Source organism: Scaptodrosophila lebanonensis, unplaced genomic scaffold (genome assembly GCF_003285725.1).
Source record: "Scaptodrosophila lebanonensis strain 11010-0011.00,11010-0021.00 unplaced genomic scaffold, SlebRS2 tig00000089-arrow-pilon, whole genome shotgun sequence".
Lineage (NCBI taxonomy): Eukaryota > Metazoa > Arthropoda > Insecta > Diptera > Drosophilidae > Scaptodrosophila > Scaptodrosophila lebanonensis.
In genome coordinates, this window is record NW_022060565.1 from 896,081 (window position 1) to 915,707 (window position 19,627).

Here is a 19,627-nt window from a genome sequence, read left to right on the forward strand (position 1 = left end):
CGTTTGTCGGCTCTTTGATTCTGTGAAATTTGTATAATATGTATTTATAGCTGCACATCATAGAACATATGTAGATACATACTTGTAGATCATAAGCAGCGCCATGCGGTAACGGTCGTTTCAATTTCATTTTTTGTTTATTGTTAATTTTATGACTAAGGCTTCATGACACGAATCAGTGACTGTCTGGCCATATAAAAGTATAACTCAAAAAGGCTTTTAGAACCCATTTACATATGTAACAGCTCAGCTATAGCAGCAAGCACAGCTACATCACTCGGCGCTGGCAAATCAAGTTATACAACATTTCACAAAAAATTATTAACGATCGCGCCACAAACAGCCATATACGAGTAGAGACCCCAACGGGAGCGGTGTCTGAGTCGCGGCAATGGTAAAAATTGCATATTGAAATTGGCTTTAAAACAGCTGTGCCAAGTGAAACAAGGCCCAGAGGCAGCAATTGGACATGTGATTAATATGCTCGTACGTGTGTATGTATGTTTGCATGTATGTATGTTGAGGTTTCTGTATTGTTTACAAAATTGTGTGATGAGCTTTGCACTTCAAACTAAATGAGTCAGTTGCAAGTTCATTAGGCGCTGCGATCGCGCCACAATTCTAAAATGATTTCTCCAATTATTTTTGGGTGAACTAAATATAAAAACTCTATCTAAGCTGCTATCTTGCAATACTTGCTGCTATTTTAATCTAAAAACAAGATAACGACATAGTCCGCTAAATATTATTTCCAATACACAAGTTCTGAAAAATTTAAATTTGTGCAATAGGAAAGAGACCATGTTAAAGTTACAGATCAACAGGATCAACATGTCTGTCTGTTCGTACGTATGAACATCAAAAACTTTGCAACCATAATAGCTAGGGACCCCAAACTTTGTATGTACACTTGTCTTATCAAATCACTCTTTGGATAAACGATTTAACGTTTTTTATAATACGTCACCATATTTTAAATATGTATGCACACGACAACACCCGTTCGAATAGTATAGTATAGTAGTATAGTTAAACTATTGTGCTGTTCAACTGTGGTTCACGTACTTTTTATTCGGAACTAGTTTAAGCATATTTTTGGATTGGTGGGATGTCCCAATTGTAGTCTGAATAATACTAAACTGGAAGAGAGGTAAGTATTGTATGCGCTGTTATTCTGCTGTCTGTATAGGTAGTATGTACTGGTTGCAGTTCCGTCTCTTGTAGCCAATTTTAAAGCTAGAAACACCTTTTTTTTTTTAGTAATATCTTCCCCTAACGAAACTTAGTTATTCAACGCCCTTTCATTGATGTTAGAGAAGTCCGATACAATTTATATGTTTTTACAAAATACAAGCATTATGGTTTTTATGAAATTTTCATAAACAAAAGAAAATGTTTTTTTGAATGACTCTATTTTAAGGGTTTTTAAAGTCTTCTTCTTACTGCCCTGTAAAATGTCGCTATAGCTCCCGCTTACCGATTTTGGCAACACTCTACACCTTGTTTTTGGATTTTCGACGAAATGGAGATTCCTTGCTGGTACGATTTGCTTTTTAGTGGAAAGATTGACATTAAGTTGATTTGAAAGGCTTGCCAAACTCTTTTCAGGCGTTTATTCTAAACTATATTTGATTACAAACGATAATAGTATGTATGTATGTATGTATAACTAGGCCATTTAAGCGTACATGGTGTATTTATGGTACAAGATTTTTTACATGGACTTTTTCTACAAACACACACATACAAGTGTGTACGTGTACGTGTATGGTATGTAGGCTTGTCTGAGTTTTATTGTATAATTTAATATACTAGATCACGCTGGCCGTAAATGCATTGTATACTTTTAGGCATCGACATATGGAATTATATCATCGATTTTAACAGTCTCATCGCTACCTCCCGAATGATCTGAGCCCGAGTCGGACGCAGTTACATTTCCAATAGCAGTCGCACTAGCCGCATCAGTAGCATCAGCATTCGCTTTCGCCACTGCATCCCGCATATCCATATGCTCCATGGCCGCCAGACTAGCCGCCCCATCCAGGCACGCGAAGCTATTGCTGTTGCTAATATTTCTGCGCTTGTGGATGTTTGCTTTACTACTACTACTACTACTACTGCTGTTGTTGTTGTTATTATTATTATTGCTATTATTATTGTAGGGCAGTCTTTGTAAGGGATAGCGAGTGTGCAGCTGGTTGCACTCGGATCTCATTTGATCTGGATGGAATTTATGCGTAGCCTCGAGATTTTCTCGCAAGTCACGCACACTCCTTTGTGCGTATGTTGCTGTTGTTGCTGATGGTGGGGGTGGGGCTGGGGCTGGGGCTGGGGCTGGTTCTGATGCTGATGTTGATGCTGTTGATCCTGTCGCTAAGCCTGTGCGTCCCCCTACTTGTTTATTGGGTATGGCATAGCAACGATTGAGCACATCGGGCAGCTGATACACAATGGGTGGCAAAGCTCTTGTGGATGGCGGCTCGGATCGCGGCTGAAGCACCGGCTGGGCGTAATTAGGCTCATATGCCGGTGGCATGTCTTGAGGATCTGAAATACAATACAAAGCACATTTTAAAACTTATTTCTAGGCAGTACTACAAGTATTTGTTTAGATACTCGTAATAACCTAATGACGAGGCTCATGTGCCTTCTTTTGGATCATTGTCTGTTTGTGATTTAATTAATTTTGAAGATTTTCAATTTTTCTCGCACAAACAGAAAACAAGTCTCGGATCTTGTTCAGGTTATCTTTTTCAGCGAGTTAGTAGTATTATTAATTTGATGATCGATTATAGGTATGTGCGAGTATATATTAGTAACACAATATTAGGACGAAACACTACGACCCACCACAGCAAACTAATAATAAATAAGATACTTCAATACCAAGAAATCTGGCACATATAGATACGAATGTATATGTAGGTATGTATGTATTGCAATATATAGAAGAGTTAAGTTATATACCTTTTTCGCTTATGTATGCTCCTTAAATTTGGTCTGCTCTGTAAACTACAAAATAGTGTGTAAAAGTGTGTGGAGTTTTCTTTTCTTTTTCTGGTTGCACGGGTATATCTTAGATCGGCCTCTCATCAATGCCATTCCAGAATGTGTGTGCGTGTGAGTGTGTGTGTGTTTTTTTGTTTGTTTTGTATAATCTAAAGTGCGCCATTATTCAAATATACTTATAGTAGATATAGTTCTAAGCTAAGATTTTTCATCAATAATCATGTACGAGCCTTAAGTTGTTCTCTTTTGAAACACATAGGATAACAAAATAAAAAAATAAAATAAAATATTAGATTATTCAAAAACACATTTAAAGTAAAACATAAATATAGTACAACTGTTCCCACTTATAGCTTACATATTTGATATCTACATATTGGCAATGGCTTCAGTAAGAAAAAAAATACACATTCAAATTGTTGAGCCATTCCTTTAACATGCCAACCAACTACTACATACTTATTGAGAATTTGTTTTATTAGGTACATCAAAATGGGAAATTTGTATGTGCTCACAGCCTATGATATAAATAGGTATGTGTGTGTGTGTGTGTGTGTGTGTGTGTGTGTGTAACTGACCGATCAGTATGCGATTAATGGTAAACCAAATTACCTTGTCTAGGAATGTACGGATCCGTATAAACATAGTTGGCCTGGCTGGCAGGATCGGCGGGATCTGAGTAATCAGTCAACAGTGGTTCTGTATAGATGTGTTCTTCAAAGGGATCCTGTTGGGCGACGGGCTCACTTGTATTATGGCCCACATCGGTACTAGAGTAGAGCCCACCATCATTGTAATTACCAACCATGCTATTGTCAGAGCTGGGTGAAAAGCTCTCAATAGGAGCAGTAGCGGTATTTCCAGGATGATGGTGCATCATATGATCTGACAGCACAGCAATGATCATCTGATCTATTCGCTGGGCTAATATATCTGTTATTAGCTGTTCACAATCCATCGTCGTTAAATTGCCGCGCAAAAGCATCCTAAATTGTCTTTCAAGATTACTCGTCATTTGGCGCTGCCGCCTCATATTTTGTAATCCTTCATTTATCAATTGTATATCGATCTCGGAGAATGTTGGGCAGATGTTGTTTGGAATGCCTTTTTTTCTAGCGCAGCACTTACACAAAATATAAATAAATAAACCAGCAATAATAATTAGAATTAAGAGAATTCCCACATAAAAGGAAATTCGTGCCCATTCGGAGTATTCTATCTTCTCCTGCCATTGTTTCGGGGAATAATATTGCCCCTCGTGCTTCGTCCAGGTACTGTTATCGGAACAGCGCAGCGTCTGACTATTTGTATCGCACGCTTCGATAGTATACCGATGGGTATGGATCCAAGTTTCGTTGAAGCACGATTGCAGGGAATTACTTCGGCAATATACCTCGGAGCGAAAGTCTTTGTCGCTCAGCTTGGCCAGCCATTCGTTTTTACAATCGCAGTCGCGTTCCACAATCACGTGATGCACCCTGCATCTGGTTAAGTTGAGACTCCCTGGGTGAGGATTTTTCAGTTGATTGTGGGTGAAGGTGCAGGGCAAAGACATGTCGGTGCTGTGACTGCGATCCTCGGTTAAATTCTGGGGATTTTCCTTTAACTCTAGCCAGTTCCTGTTGAGGTCTCTGATACGGTTGCCATAAATATTTACATAGATGCTGTACACGACGATTGCCTGGGATTTGATGACGTCGATACTGCAAAGAAAACGAAATGTGAAAAAAACGAATTCGTATTTAGTGTTAAAATATTAATTTGGAAATGCCCCGATAATCCAGTTTTGCACTTCTTGCCTCCACACATTAATGCTACATTACTCGGATATATTATCCACCCAACATATATTATATGTAGCAATATTCTTAATTAATGCATTTGTTCAAGATGTTAAGAAAAAAAAAACTTCTTGGTTTATTAATCAATTAAAATCCTTCTTCGCAGCCTCTTTTCCAAAACATTTTCATTCACACAACCTGATCCCACATTGAAATCGTGAAAGCTTTTCTATATCTTCGGTAACTGGTACTCACGTGTTGTTTTTGAACGTCAGATTGGTGATGCCGCTGCTCATAATGGCCTCACTGTCTATTATACCAATTGTGCCGTCTGCGATAGACACATGGTCGCTGTGAAGTTTATCGGTGAAGGCGCGTGATTCGATCGTATTTATATGGCAATGCTCCAATATCAACTGAGAGATGGAGATGGAGAGAACGTTGAAAGCTTCCCGCTTGATTGTCCCAATATTGCACTTGACAAAGCGCATTTCTTGCAATGATGTTTCGAAATAAATATCCCCTATGTTTGCATTTTCAATTCGGAGCTGAAACGAGTATGCATTAATACATGTGTTTCTCTTAGGTATCATAATTCTAAATTCGAACTCTTACCCGTGCATGTCCTTTGCCTGGAGTGAAGGCCTTCGGAGATATTTCCAAGTTGTTGATGTGCTTAAAGGTGGCGGTCATGTTTATTTTATCGAAAGCGCTGTTCTCAATACGCACATTCTGGCTGTGCTCCACTTGAAATTTAATCTCGGTCCCTGCGAAACGAAAATCATTGCTGTCTGTTACATGAAGGACAAATATCATGGTGAACACTTACTGGAGAATGCTTTGGAGCGCACAAAAACCCAGCTAACATTCTCTATTCTGATGTCCGGATAGCCGGCCTGATTACCAAGAAATGCGCCTTGTTTTATCTCCAATTGGGCATTTTTTCCGACTATCCCCGTCACTTTTAAGCGATTGACAATATTTTTGTTGAAAAAATTCTTTCCCAATTCCAGATTTGTGTCCTCAGCGAGCCGCACTTCTATACTTGTCACACTCGATGGCACAAAGTAGGTGCTATCCCAAATTATCGTTAGCTGCAAACAATCCAAGTAAATGTGACAAAATTTAATATTAGTCAACAATTATAAAAAAAAAGAACAAGAACTAGCTTAGCTTAGTTTTGTATACAATCGAAATATGCACAAATTAAAACAAACTATGTAGTATCACAATATATATTGTTTTGTATTCGTTTTTAGAATTTAAAACACACCCAATTTTGAAGTTAATCGGAAGCAAAATATTGATTTTGCATGCAAACTTAGGACCTGTTTTCCCCACCTTGGAGATCGAATTTTCTTAGTGTTTTAAATTTCAGCTTCCTTGCTCTTACGTGTCTTAATTTTTGTATAGGAAAACCCGCCGAGACATTTAAAAAAATCACATTTTTAATACATTTTTCCCCTTTTGGAGTTGGAATTTTACCTACAGAGCTTTCAAATTTCAGTTTCCTATGTAGCTTTAACGTTAAGAGTGTAAATTGATTTCCGCATAATAAGTCAGTCAGTTAGAACAAGATATTTTTTTTATGTATGCATATAGAAGATACAGTAGTCCTATCTGACTCGAAACACATTAGAGAGTGGCCAAAACTGAATTTAATATTTTAGCTCGATGCACGGGTTTTTTCATTCGAAAAATTTTGAGTGAACAAATTTATTTCATTTGCATTTATTTTATTTATTGGCATCCATTGAATATTTAGTATTTGTATACACAAAATCAGAGGCAAATACATAAGTAATTGCTGTAAGCGTAGAAAACTATTACAAATTTCTATACATGCGATAAGCGGTCATATTTTCTGGTACAATCATATCTTCCATGTTATTATTGTACTAACATACTCGCAAATGTTGCTGTTGTCGCCGTCTTTTATTTTTATTATTATTATTATTACTTTTTTTTGTGGTCGCTCACTTCTTTGTCGCTTGACGGTTGACGCTTGACTTGCATTTCTTGCATTATTTTTAAACGCAGTGTCTGCGACGAAGACGACGGCGTCGACGACAATAGCATTACTAACAACAACAACAACAGCAACAACAATGGCAACTTGACCGCATCGTTCATTGCTCCAGCGCGCACAGCAACTACAACTAAACATCTCGCCGTCGTTGCCGTCGTCGCTCGTGCAGTTCCGTGCAATTTTTTTTAAAGTTAAATTTAAGTGAAAATAGTTCTACTTTGGCGTTCCGTAGTCGGATTGCGAATGCGACCCCAACTCTAACCCAGCATTGAGCTATCAACGCCCAATGCCTCCATTGTGCCGTATAGACAAGCTATGATACATACTGGTACGTACATACACTTACGTATATGCCACATAGAAGTATTACATATATGTATGTACTTTTGAACTAGCACATGTGCTATATATCCCATCATGTAATTCCTGGTAGTCTCGATAGTGAAACATTTAATGGTCTAGAAACAGGCAATAGGTTGGTCTATTCAATCACCCACCACTCTGATTGCTCACCGCGTCTATCAATCAAAATTACGACAATCAAAAATTATGGTAGCTCCACCTCGGACGATACAATTAAACTTGTTATTGGTGTCATAATTGAAGCGATATAAATAAATCGTAATTATGGTGAAAGATTAAGATTAATAAGACAGAGCGCTACAATTGAGCAAGCCCGACAGTGAAATACCCTGAACCAACCAAACTTCTGAGTTACTCACGTCCATAGCAGAAGCAAAAAGAAGAAGAAGAAAAAGAGAGAAGTTTGTGAAGTACAGGAGTGAAATTGTTTTACCACTAAATTTTCTTAGAACCACCCGACTTGGATGATATACGAATTTTTTCAAAATTAATCACGTGTGCAAAGTTTGGTTTATGTAGCTTTCAAAGTATATAGTATAAGGAGAGTGTATTTACCAAGTTTGGACAATGTGGGCTTAGCACTCTCCGAAATCCATTCAGACAGACGGACGAACAGACGGACTTGTCTAAATCGATTTTCTCGTCATGCTAATTAAGAATATGCTGTATATACTTTATGGGGTCTGGGCTGCTTCCTTCTCCCTGTTACATACATAACATAATATACCCGTTTTATCCCTTTCGGTGTAGGGTATAAACAGAGATATGGTATAAAGTATACTCGTAGATATGAAATTCTTGTGACGCATATAACATCGAAAAGGAGTGCTAAAATAGTCATAGTTGAGTCTATCTATATACCTATAGTACACACATATCAGTATTCGTATATGTACATATGTCTGCTTAAATGAAATCTCTAAACTATTGAACTGTATATGCAAGTTATATGAGCTTGCAAATGGAGAATAAACAATTTTTTTTTTCAAATTAAAACTAACTTAACAATGTTTTTTTGTTTTGAGAGAGAGAGAGAGCACATGATAAGGTAAATCGATATACATATACTCGTATATTCGTTTGTCCATTTGTCCGCTCATAGTAACATCGGGATCCATTAAATCTTAACAACAATGAATACCAAAGCAAACAAGTGGTCTTGTGTTATCCAATCTTTTATAAAGCTGCCACAAAAACGATTGCTGCAAATATCACTCCAAGTAAAACACATATATTCTTTTGTACTATTTTGTTAAAATAGTAAAGAAAAGTTTTTGAAGTACCTCACTATCAGCTAGCTGCCATAGGAAAGATCGGTGCAAAATAAATTCCTGTCTTCAGATATGTAAATGTGACTAATTTTACAAATACGATATGTCGTAAATCATGATTATATTACCATTACCATTTGGAATTCCATGGTGTTTGTATAGTTATCTGTTTCAAGAAACTTTTCTAGATTCGATGATAAGTTTGTGGCTAAAACTGATATCGTTGCCAGGCCTTTGATAACCAATTTCCGTGTAATTTCTAATAGCTAGACAGTGGCCTTATTTGGCCGATAAGAGAGGGGGTGTTGCCGCCATTATGGCGACACCTGTCAAAGCGTCTGGCTTGCAGTTGGTGGCCCCATTCGGGGTTCAATGTCCGACTGACTGACTGACTGAGTAAATGGCACGTCGTCAGAGCAGCTGCTGCTGTAGCCATAACTGTACATACACACACACATACACACACACACACACACGTACAGAGATACGTATTGCTGGCTGCAATCACAGACAAGCCAAGATTCGCCTTCTTTTATTTGGTTGTCACGCCTCGGTTGCTCCATGCGGTTTCCGCTCCCCATTGGTCCTGTCCTGTCTGAGTCGCCTGAGATTTGTTGCATTTGCTGCTTTTATTGCCACATTCTGTCACTTGTTCTTGTAATTGTGTTAGTCACCCATATGTGAATATGTGCATACTTGTATATCCATCCATCCATGCATCCACCCATCTATCCATCCATCCATCCATCCATCCATCCATCAGCTTACAATTGCCTTTTTACACGTATTGGGCGCAATTTTCTTCCATTGCCGCAGTTGAATACGGCTCTGTTTTTCATTCTTTTCTTGTTTTCTCGTTTTCTTCTGTTTTCTTGCCTAAAGAGGAAGTCTCAATTACGTGTATGCCTTAATTTTGTTCGCCTCTGACTCTGCCCATTGGCCTTCATACGATATGTACATACAAGTATACTATGTATGTATGTATGTATGTATGTATGTATATTTGCATTTATATTTTAAATGATTGGTTCGTCGCTCTTGTTTTTGTTTGTTTTTCGTCGGCATATTATTCAAATATAAAGCACCACTCTAGACACTTACTACACTTTCGAAGTTTATGATTCAGCAGCCGTTCAATAAAACTTTGATGAGGCTTCAAACCGGCGTGTTAACAGGAAAGCATATCCATACATACATATATCAAGTATATACTTGTATGTATGTATGTATAAGCTTTCCAATGCATATAGATTTTTATCTACAAATGCACATATACACATGTGACTCTATATGTATGTGTATTTATATATAAATATATACATATGTATGTACGCCCAGCGTTTCCAGCGCATTTTCAAGAATTTTAGTGTCGTCTTGGGCTATATTTTTAGCCAGCAGAAAAAGTTGCGTGCATTGGGCGAGGTGTTGGGGGAGTTGGGGGCTTAGAGCACAGCTACCGGAAATAGCAGTCTCGATGTTGGCTGGAAAGTGCCAAAAGCCAACACAACACAACAACAACGCCATCAACAACGAAGGCAAGAATATAAAAATATAGTATGCATATAGAGTCCACAATAAATAACGAGCAAGTCAATTAAAACCGTAAATTATGATCTACATTTGGGCACACAAGCAACAAATGTCTGTAGGCATGCATAGCTGTTGTTCCATGATCGAGAGACGAGAGAGAGCACATGGTCCGCACACGTGACCTTATGGGTCTGGACATACCCTATACTTTTTATTTGCCACATGTGCGTATGTCATGGTCGTGCCAAAAAGACGAAAGGTCTCAAGGATTTTCCAGCTGAGTAGTACAAAGGGAAAAAGATAAGAAAAGAAAGAAAATAATGTTTGTTTGTCGTTTGTTGTGTTGGCGGCAGTCGTATCTTTTAGATACTCGTATGCAGAGACAATCAACACGTTTGGCCAAATAAAGTATATATATAGTCGTATATCTACGCGTATATGAGCGCGTACGTGCCGCTTTAAGAAATGGTCGAATGCATATCTAAGAGCTTGTTTGCTCATCGCACTGCCTACTCATCTGCCTGATTATTTGTCACCGGCAAATAGTTATAAAACCGTATGATTGCTACATTGTGTAAAATATAATATCATCAATCAATTGCAAAGCCATAATGTGCTACTTTATTGCTGTCGTTATTGGCCATATATAAAAACCTGATTATTGTATCTGCTAATTGTACGGTAATATTTTTATAATACACTATATATGAAACGAACACGGATAACTCTGCAGAAATCGCAACTAAAGTTCCAAAAAATTTGCTCATGTAAAACGTAATGTTGTTGTTGAGTATAAATGAAATAAACTCGTATTGGTTGAGTCATGCTGATTAAGAGTATATATGTATATATCTTTAACAAAAAGACATGGCTCGACAAAACACACTTGTTCTTTTCAAAATGCATAATCAAATAATCTAATAATAAAATTTTCTGAGTAATTAATCGCCACATATCATTTATTTGATCATTTTCGATCATTTTGTCCAGCGACGAATACAGCCTCTTAGTTCAAATATTTATGAATATATTAATGAATATTATATATTGTTAATAGATTATCAAATAACCATATTATTTGCAGTTATTCTAAGTTCTTTACAGTAGTTCATGCGTACTTTTAAAGGTTCACTTCGTGGCCTTGTCGTTCCGGGCCCATAGTTTATTTTTAGAACAAATAAATTGGTAATGACAATATTTTTTTAAACTCGACTATACTTATCTACAATCTCTGATACGACAGTCCTATGTTCTATTATCAAACCTAATGTAATACCTTTTGTTAAATAATATGTCATACAAATATTTAATAACGTAGTTAATAATTAATGAATTATTAGACTTTCAATTTCAATCGATTTTAAGTTTACTTATTATGACATATTTTAGTTGCTATTTAATAGGCAGTTGTAGATTACGGCCCCTCGCGCTCTTCAGCTCTCAGTTAACACTAAGACGCCCCATCAAATTTGCCACTTGATGGATTTTTAGTGCCTGACTGACTGCATTTTCTGAAGTAGTTTAAGTAGCCATTTCAATGGCATTTAAGTACATATGTATTTGGTATGTGGGTTTATTTATACACACAACTGCTCTCTCTCTCTTTCTCTCTGTCTTTCTCTCTTTCTTTCTCTCTGTCCCTGCCTGCCTTTCTCTGTCCCTCTGTTTATCTCTGCCTTCAAATATTTCACTCATTTTCTTTTGGGGCAGCCACTTTAATTTTAATGTCGCTGCAAATAAAAACCCAAAATGAGAATACAAATAAAAAATGAAATTCGTGCCGTCTGCTAAAGACACTCAATATAATTTTGGATATTTATGTGCGTGTGTGTGTGTGTGTGTGTGTGTGTGGTTGTGGAGCCTTGCATGCTCTATAAATGTCAGCGTCTGGAATATACAACTAGCTCATAATGATGATGCTTCCCAAAACTGAATTGAGTGCGTCCCCCCGTTTCGTCCAAAGAGCCAGCGCCAGGTTACATGAGGAGCTATACACACACACACATTAATTTCTGTATCTACAAGATGCCGACAAGCGTAAACGAGCTGTTGCAGTCTTTGATCCACAACATCAGCAACAACAACAACAGCAACAAAAAACAAGCAAAACTTTCATTGTCGCCATATCTGCCAACTAGACAAATAAACGCAACTAGGGCCCCAAATTATGTGTCGTAGTTCGCATCGAGTGCCCCATACTTGTCACTTGTCACGTCGCCAGCGTCACCATCGTCACCATCGTCGTCATTGTCTTTGGGAGGCGGCGAGTAAATGCACCGCCCACATCCACATCCGCTGGCCCCTTAAGTTCAGCCCTGTTTTAGTTTAGTTGGAATATATCAGCCGGTGATGTCGTCGTTGTTTATTTTCAAATGCAACAGGAAGTTAGTCTGTCTCGCATACAACGCTCAATGCCGCTGCCGCTGCCGATGCAGGCGATGACGAATTTCAATTCGAATTTCGTCTAGAACGCAAACATTGTGAAGAACTGTTCGAAAAAGATATTAGTTCATACAAGTTGTTCCCATTATGTGTAAGTATCTACATTTAGAGTAATACTTGTTTCTTCTCACTTTAATTGTTCCACTCTATGTATTTAGGAATGTCTCTATTCTAATAATTACCGTACAATGTTATATAGTTACTCCTCATAAACACAATTGTGTGAATTAAAGTTTGCCTTATTTTGTTAGATCGTTCCGAAGTGGCTTAGAAAAAGCGACGAGAGGTATTATGCTGTGATTTTCGTAAGTTTCTGCTGCAACTGTTGTTAAATTAGTTGATGTAATCGGATTCTTGCATATTTGTATTTTAAACAACTTATTTAGGGAAACATATATTTACAAGTAATTACAAAAAAACAGTTCACAAGTTTATCGAAAACAATGAATCCCAAAAATGAAATAAGCTCGTGTGGACCAGGGATTCTAGATTGACAAATGTGGGCTCAGCCGTTTCCGAAATGCACGCGGCTGGATATACCTCGATCGATTTGTCTCCTTGGCTCTATGGCTGATTAAAAATATACAGGACAAAAAAATATAGGATATAAAAACCCTGAAAGGACTTGAGTAGCCTTCACACAAAAATGCAAGCAAACTCTCTCAATGATTTCGCACAAAATCCCATCTTGTGGCTGCTGATGTGCTTCTTCAAATAAATCATATAAACTTTTCTCTTTATCCTTTACGCTTTGTAAGTGTGTTACACAAATAGGTGTTAGTATTAAGTCCGAAAGATGGCGCTGAGACCAAGCAATAGGGTTTCTAATATAGAGTGCTGTTTTTTGCGCCAAGCACATTTTGTTGCGTGTATAATAAAATGAATTTATTGAAATTCGAAAATAAACTTGACCCGATTATGCACCAAAACAGAGAGAAAGAGAAAGAGGGAGGGAGAGAGAGGGAGAGAGAAAGTGAGAGTGCCGTACCACAAACATATGTAAATACATGTGGCTATAAATCTTTGAATGCGTTGAAATGTATCGCTGATTTGAACAACACCTGCGATCCTTGTGGCAGACTGATTTCGAAGTCTGTGTCGGTCCCAAGACTTTGTTGCCAACAAATCGGTTATCATTGCGGTTCACATTTGGCGCGGCCCATTGCCCGTGCCCCTGGCGAACTACTTAGAATGGACAGGCGCTGGCGCTGGCACAGACACCAACAACAACAGCAGCGGCAGAGCAGCAGCAGAGGAGCAGCAGCAGCTCCATTATATCATTAGCATAACCTGTTCGACTGGTCGACGGGGTGTGTGAGTGAGTGGTTGTCTCTATGTATAGTAGCGCTGTTTTGACTTCGGTTCTTTTGCTTTTGCGTTTTCTTTTCACTCATTGTGTTGTTGTTTTTGTTTTTTTTTTGCACGCAGTAGGAGCTGTTAATTGTTATTGTTGTTATTGTTGGCACTCTGTTTACGCCTTGAATCATTCAAGTACACACATGCTACTACTGTGGATAACAAAGAGCTTTTACATACACATATGTACATACTATATGTATTTATGTGCAACTATATGTACAAGTACATGTACATAGGCGCAAGGTGCGTCTGCTTGGATCTCGTAACGTTTCTCTATCTGTCTGTCTCGCTGCTCCCTATCCTCCGCTATTCTTTTACAACAAGCTCTCTAGCCAGGGAGGGAAGCGCAGCTGCCACATCTTCTGAGCACTTGCTCTTCATTTTTTGTGCATATCTTTTTAAGTATGTATGTATGTGCATATATGTATATAAACGTCTTAAACGCAAAAACTTCATGAATCGTTTTCTTCAATTTCGATAGTGCACAAAAGAATAATATAGTCGCCGTCCTAGCACCACTTCCGACCGCAGATAACCGAACTTTTGATTAACAGAAAGCGCACATAATATGTATGTATGTATGTATGTATGTTGGTTGTGTGGACTTTAATATATGATTCAGGAAAAAGAATTATATCTCTTGAATGAATGTTAAATAATATGTTGTAAACAAAAAAATATAGTCGTTATCTGCCAGGCGCCATGGCCCGATATTAAATCAATTATAACCATAACGGTTCTATGGCTGTACAACAAGGTGTCACTCTATAGCTCCAAAATCTGCGACATAATTGAACTTAATAACAGCCTACCCAATAGTTGTATCTAGATACATGCAAAGAACCTGTATATCTGATGTATGTATATATCGTACAAACATTTACCAAGAATATATCCCGAATTGGGAATACTTAACATTTGGCCGGCACTTGATATGTCAGCTGTACGTATGCTCTTCACTTTTTATAAAGTTCTAAATTTTGCATTAAATGGATGTAAATGGATTTTTACAGTTCTGAGGTTTAAATCATCTTCCGTTGTATTTAGATACTCCCAAAAACTTTGGCTCTTTTCTTTCTTAATAATCTTAATAAATGTGACCGCAATCAGACAACAATTAGAGGAGAAAATACAAGAACTATATCATGAAACCCATAACTGTTCTAGCACTTCTGCTTTATACATTTACTTATAATTCCAAACTGCTTTTTCTGGCATTGTATGGAACGAGTTAAAAGCGTGTTTCGTGTGTGTGTGTTTATAATATTTTATGTAGTTCTTGCATAAAAATTGAAAAATTATATGCATATCAAATAGAAATAATAAAAATAATTACATACTTGAAAATACATTTCTACTTTGCAAAAATATTTCTGAATATCAAGAGATATGTTCATAGTTTCCATGAAAAAGAATACTTGTTTTTGGAAAGAAACTTTCGCAAAAGTAGGGCTATCTGCATTCAGTTATAGTATTTTAAAGGCGCTTTTCTATATTTTTGCCCGATTTCGGGATTTTGTTTTTAAGTGTATTAAGCAATAAGAAAACTTCATTGTCTGTCGTATGAAATCCTTATCTACACAAACGTATTCATATGTAGTTTTAAATGCATATACATGCATGTATTTTAAAACTTCTTCTATTATTGGAAAAGCTCAAATAATTCGATTTATTCAAGTCTACATATGTATGTTTTGTGCAAAGCTCAGTCTAAGCTGCAGGAACTTAAATAGGAAATGAACTAAAAGATGGAGCTCCCAGCTCAGCTGCTAGATGAGCAATTCTAAGTAATCTATTGTCTAAGAGCTTACCTACAAATGGCACATGAATAGAATATTTAAAGTTGTGCATACATACATACTTATTTTTGTATGTACCTACATATGTATATTTGTGCATTGTGATTGGTGGTATGTGTTGTTGTTGTTGCACAACAAATTAACAACATTTGGTGTTTAGGTGCATATTTATACATATGTCTATGTCGATGTCTATGTATTTGAATTCGTTCGAAAGCGTGCAGCTGGCTATGTGGCGCCTCAACTGCAAATTAATTTGTTTTCAAAGCAGCAACAAACTACATTCAGCACTCTGTGCTAGTTTTCAATTTGTGTACCTACATTTGTATGTAAATATGTGTTTAAGTGCATGAGTAACAGATAGATGTCTACTTACATATAAGTACATGTATATTCGTACAAAAAGGAAATTAGGTGTCACTCCCTTGTCTTACATCTATGTATTAACAAGCTTGGCCAAAACACGACATATTTTGAGAAACAATATACTATATTAACTACATAGTTTTTATACTCTGTACATGAAATGTACAAGAGTATATTAGGTTTGCGGGAGCTGAAAAATGTAACAGGCAGAAGGAGGCGTGGCAGACCCCACAAAGTATATATATTCTTGATCAGCATGACGAGACGAGTCGATCTAGCCCTGTCTGTCTGTCTGTCCGTCTGTCCGTCTGTCCGTCTGTCCGTCCGTATGAACACCTGGATCTCAGAGACTATAAGAGATAGAGACACCAAATTTTGCACGAAGATGCGTTATGTGTGTATTCTATACGAGTTTGTTTTATTTTTTTGATTTTCCCCCCCACTTCCCCCCTATGGGGGTTTTCCCGATTTTCCATTCGTATAATCGCCTATATCTCGGAGACTATAAGACCTAGGAACACCAAATTTTAGTCCCAGATGCCTTATGTGAATACGCAGAAAATGTATATTTTGGAATTCCCCTCCCTCCCCCCTCTACCCCGCAAATCGTAACTCCCGTAATTCTTGGAATTTCGAACTAAAATTTTGGAAATACCCCCAGTTAGTTATTATGTGTCCGTATGCCAAATTTCATTATGATAGACCGATTTAACAAGAAGTTATAGCCATAAATATATTTGCTGATGCAGCGCTGCTGCAGCGCTGCTCAAGCGCTGCCCGCGGCTGTTGTTGATGTTGCTGTTTGGTTGACTGCGAAAATGCTTACACAGACACGAATTGATGCGCATAGGCATACATACACTCACACAGACGCAATTGCTATGTAAATGTGCAATTATACACCCTTTACGTGAGTTCGAATACCGAGAGAGGTAAAATCGATCAAATTTTTTTTTTTATTTTCTTAATTTTTTTTATTTTCTATAATTATTGTAAACATATGTACAGAGTATTTCAAAGTCGGGACACCCGACTTTAGCTTTTTTACTTGTTTTGTTATACATATGTATGTAGTATTTTTCAATGCCTCAGGCATCGTGCCTGTGACACATCATTAGCCTGTTCTGATCCCGTGAGTGTCGTGAACGTAAAATTCACGAAAATTCACAAATCAAAGCCGAAATATCTTTACGAGAATTATGCTGCCACAGAGAGCATCATCATCACCGGAATGTTCCTCTCTTGATTAAATAAATATTCATAACAAACTTAGTTATTTGAGAAGAAAAGAAATACGTTAAGATAGCAGATACAATGGGATTAAACACAAATTCCTCAAGCCGTTGAGTAGCAGATGACTACGTATTTAAATATTTTTCAGCACATCCAGCATTCGAATTCTGTAAAACTGGAAAAAGAGTTGTGCCTTTTACAAAAGCTATGCAAAAGCGGCTGCAAATTAGATTAGATTGCTAAATAAGCCAAGGACCAATTGTGTAATTTATGAATACAAATCATATACATATGTACATCTGACATAATTCGATATAGACGCGAAAGAAAAAACAAAACTTCGTTTCTTGTTCGGATTGTCTGGATTAATACAAAAAACTCAACAATAAATGTGTGCAGAAAAAATATTTTTGGTTCGCAAAAACTGCATCATGATCTTCTCATTCTTTCAGAAAACTTGGAGGCGGCTTTTCTATTGCATTGTCTGTTGATAAGTCGCACAGCTGCAGCAACATGTACAAACATGTATATGCGTGTGATACACATACATATGCACAAGTGTGTATGTATGGGGCTAACTGAAGAGTGATCTGAAGAGTAGCCGGGTCATGAGACAATCAATTGAGCGAAAGGCGACAAACGTTCCATACACATCATGCATATACATACATGAATTTGTGAAAAAGTACAAATTCCACTTACCGTTCGATTATATCTATAATCACAGATCATGATCATTCCTGAACAGTTGCAATAATTGCAAATGTCAATTGGTTTTGTTCCTCCGTCCTCATAATTACTGTTTGGCGAAAAGCTGTTACCGGCGGCTATTGCTTGAACTATCAGCCCCACAAGAAGGACAATCTTTCGCGATTCGACCATTTTGTTACGAAGGAGTGGCGATGGACTAGAATGTGTGTTACTTAGAGGCAGGAATTGATAGAAATTTGTTTTCACTTGGCTTTTGAATTCTCCCAAATTTCAATTTGAGTCGCAATTTAGATTTTCGTTTGATTTATTTATTTTTGTTTTGTTTTTAGTGATTTTTGGTCGTCTTGCTTAAGGAGCAAGGGTATTTCATCATCAATATAACGGGCCTGCGCCCTCACTCGTTTGTTTCCTTTTTATTGGAACGCTTTTCAGTTCCTAATTTCCACTTTTCACATTAGGAATACACATACTATAGTATATTAATGTAGCTTAACGTCATCAACCAAAAATGACAACAGCCACCAAACAAAAACAAAAAAATTAAAAAACAAAACACTCAATCACTCGATATGGGCCTTCCAGCAATTCCCGAAGACAACCACCACTCGCTGCAAGCGCTCAAGTCAAACTAACTCGAAGATCGCCAGAAAACCAGCCCGCAGTTATAAACACGATGTAGACACACACATACATACATGCCACACGAACACAAAATGCTCTCTCGCTGCGCTGTCTGCACCTCAGGGGCTGAGATCATATTGGTACTCTGCGAATTGTGCTTTGAAAATCAGTTCTTTAACGTGTGAAATTACACTTTCGCGATTTATTTTGAATAACATTACTTATTTTATTTCTTCACTATCGTAACAATTTATAAAAACATTCAATGTTTGATGTGAAGTATCTAACAAAATACATGTATCTTTGTATATGTTTTTGCGTTTTTGGTTTTTGGTAACTTTATTAATAACAACGACTTTAAGATCGAAAATCCCTTAGCTTTTACAAAAACATGATGCCTACAGAACTGGCACCAATTTGTTGCAGTGTATTTACATTTTTAGATGGTTTTACACAGCTGATTCAAATCAGATCTTTCTCTCTATCACGCGCGCTCTCTCTCTCTCTCTTGTTACTCCTCTCTCTACTCTCTTTCTCTCTCCCTCTCAATCTAACCTTAATAGGTTCTTCGATGTTTAATTATTGCCGTTATATTTTTGTCAATAATTTTGAATATATCGCCGAACACTTAAACGACCATACCTACACATTACTTTATTTTATTAGATACAAACATACTATACATGCGTATGTACTATACTTAAACTTACAATTAGTAAGTACATATATACATACATACATATGTATGTAGACTTTTAAAAATGCTTTTCGTGCAGCTTCTTGTGGCACTGATTCTTCACATGTCTATGCTTGCAAGTCAGGCTGTTGTTATAGTGATTTGTCATAGCTACATACATACATACATATCTACATAAATATATCTCAGGTCAACAAGTCTGGACGTGCATTAAAGATACATATATACACACACACTTATGTATGCATACACATATGTATACGTATCAGTAAATTAGATTATCTTCAGAAAAAATCCGAAAAAACGAAAGTCGTACTAAAACAAATAACGGTAGGAAATGCTTATCAAGAACTGACGGATTATCAATTTGGTGAGAAGAACTTTAGCTTCCGGCGCTGCCATGTATGTATGTA

General features: G+C 37.2%; 2 protein-coding genes across 3 annotated transcripts in view; one reads left to right on the forward strand and one right to left on the reverse strand.

The window, feature by feature from the left end:
- LOC115627005 (E3 ubiquitin-protein ligase highwire) overlaps window positions 1-19,627 on the forward strand; it is a 58,075-nt gene that overhangs the window by 23,288 nt on the left and 15,160 nt on the right. The gene's annotated exons all lie outside the window — the stretch shown is intronic.
- LOC115627002 lies at window positions 1,599-18,452 on the reverse strand. Of its 2 annotated transcripts, none has more exons than XM_030522517.1 (6): window positions 17,888-18,452; window positions 5,623-5,887; window positions 5,409-5,560; window positions 5,049-5,341; window positions 3,625-4,715; window positions 1,599-2,550 (listed from the first exon to the last, which is right to left on the reverse strand). In XM_030522517.1, the coding sequence occupies exons 1-6, from the start codon at window positions 18,065-18,067 to the stop codon at window positions 1,847-1,849; spliced, it is 2,685 nt and encodes an 894-aa protein (XP_030378377.1). In that variant the 5' UTR covers window positions 18,068-18,452; the 3' UTR covers window positions 1,599-1,846. The 2 variants fall into 2 exon arrangements, with proteins under 2 accessions (XP_030378377.1, XP_030378378.1); XM_030522518.1 differs by lacking the exon at window positions 1,599-2,550 and adding an exon at window positions 2,906-3,255.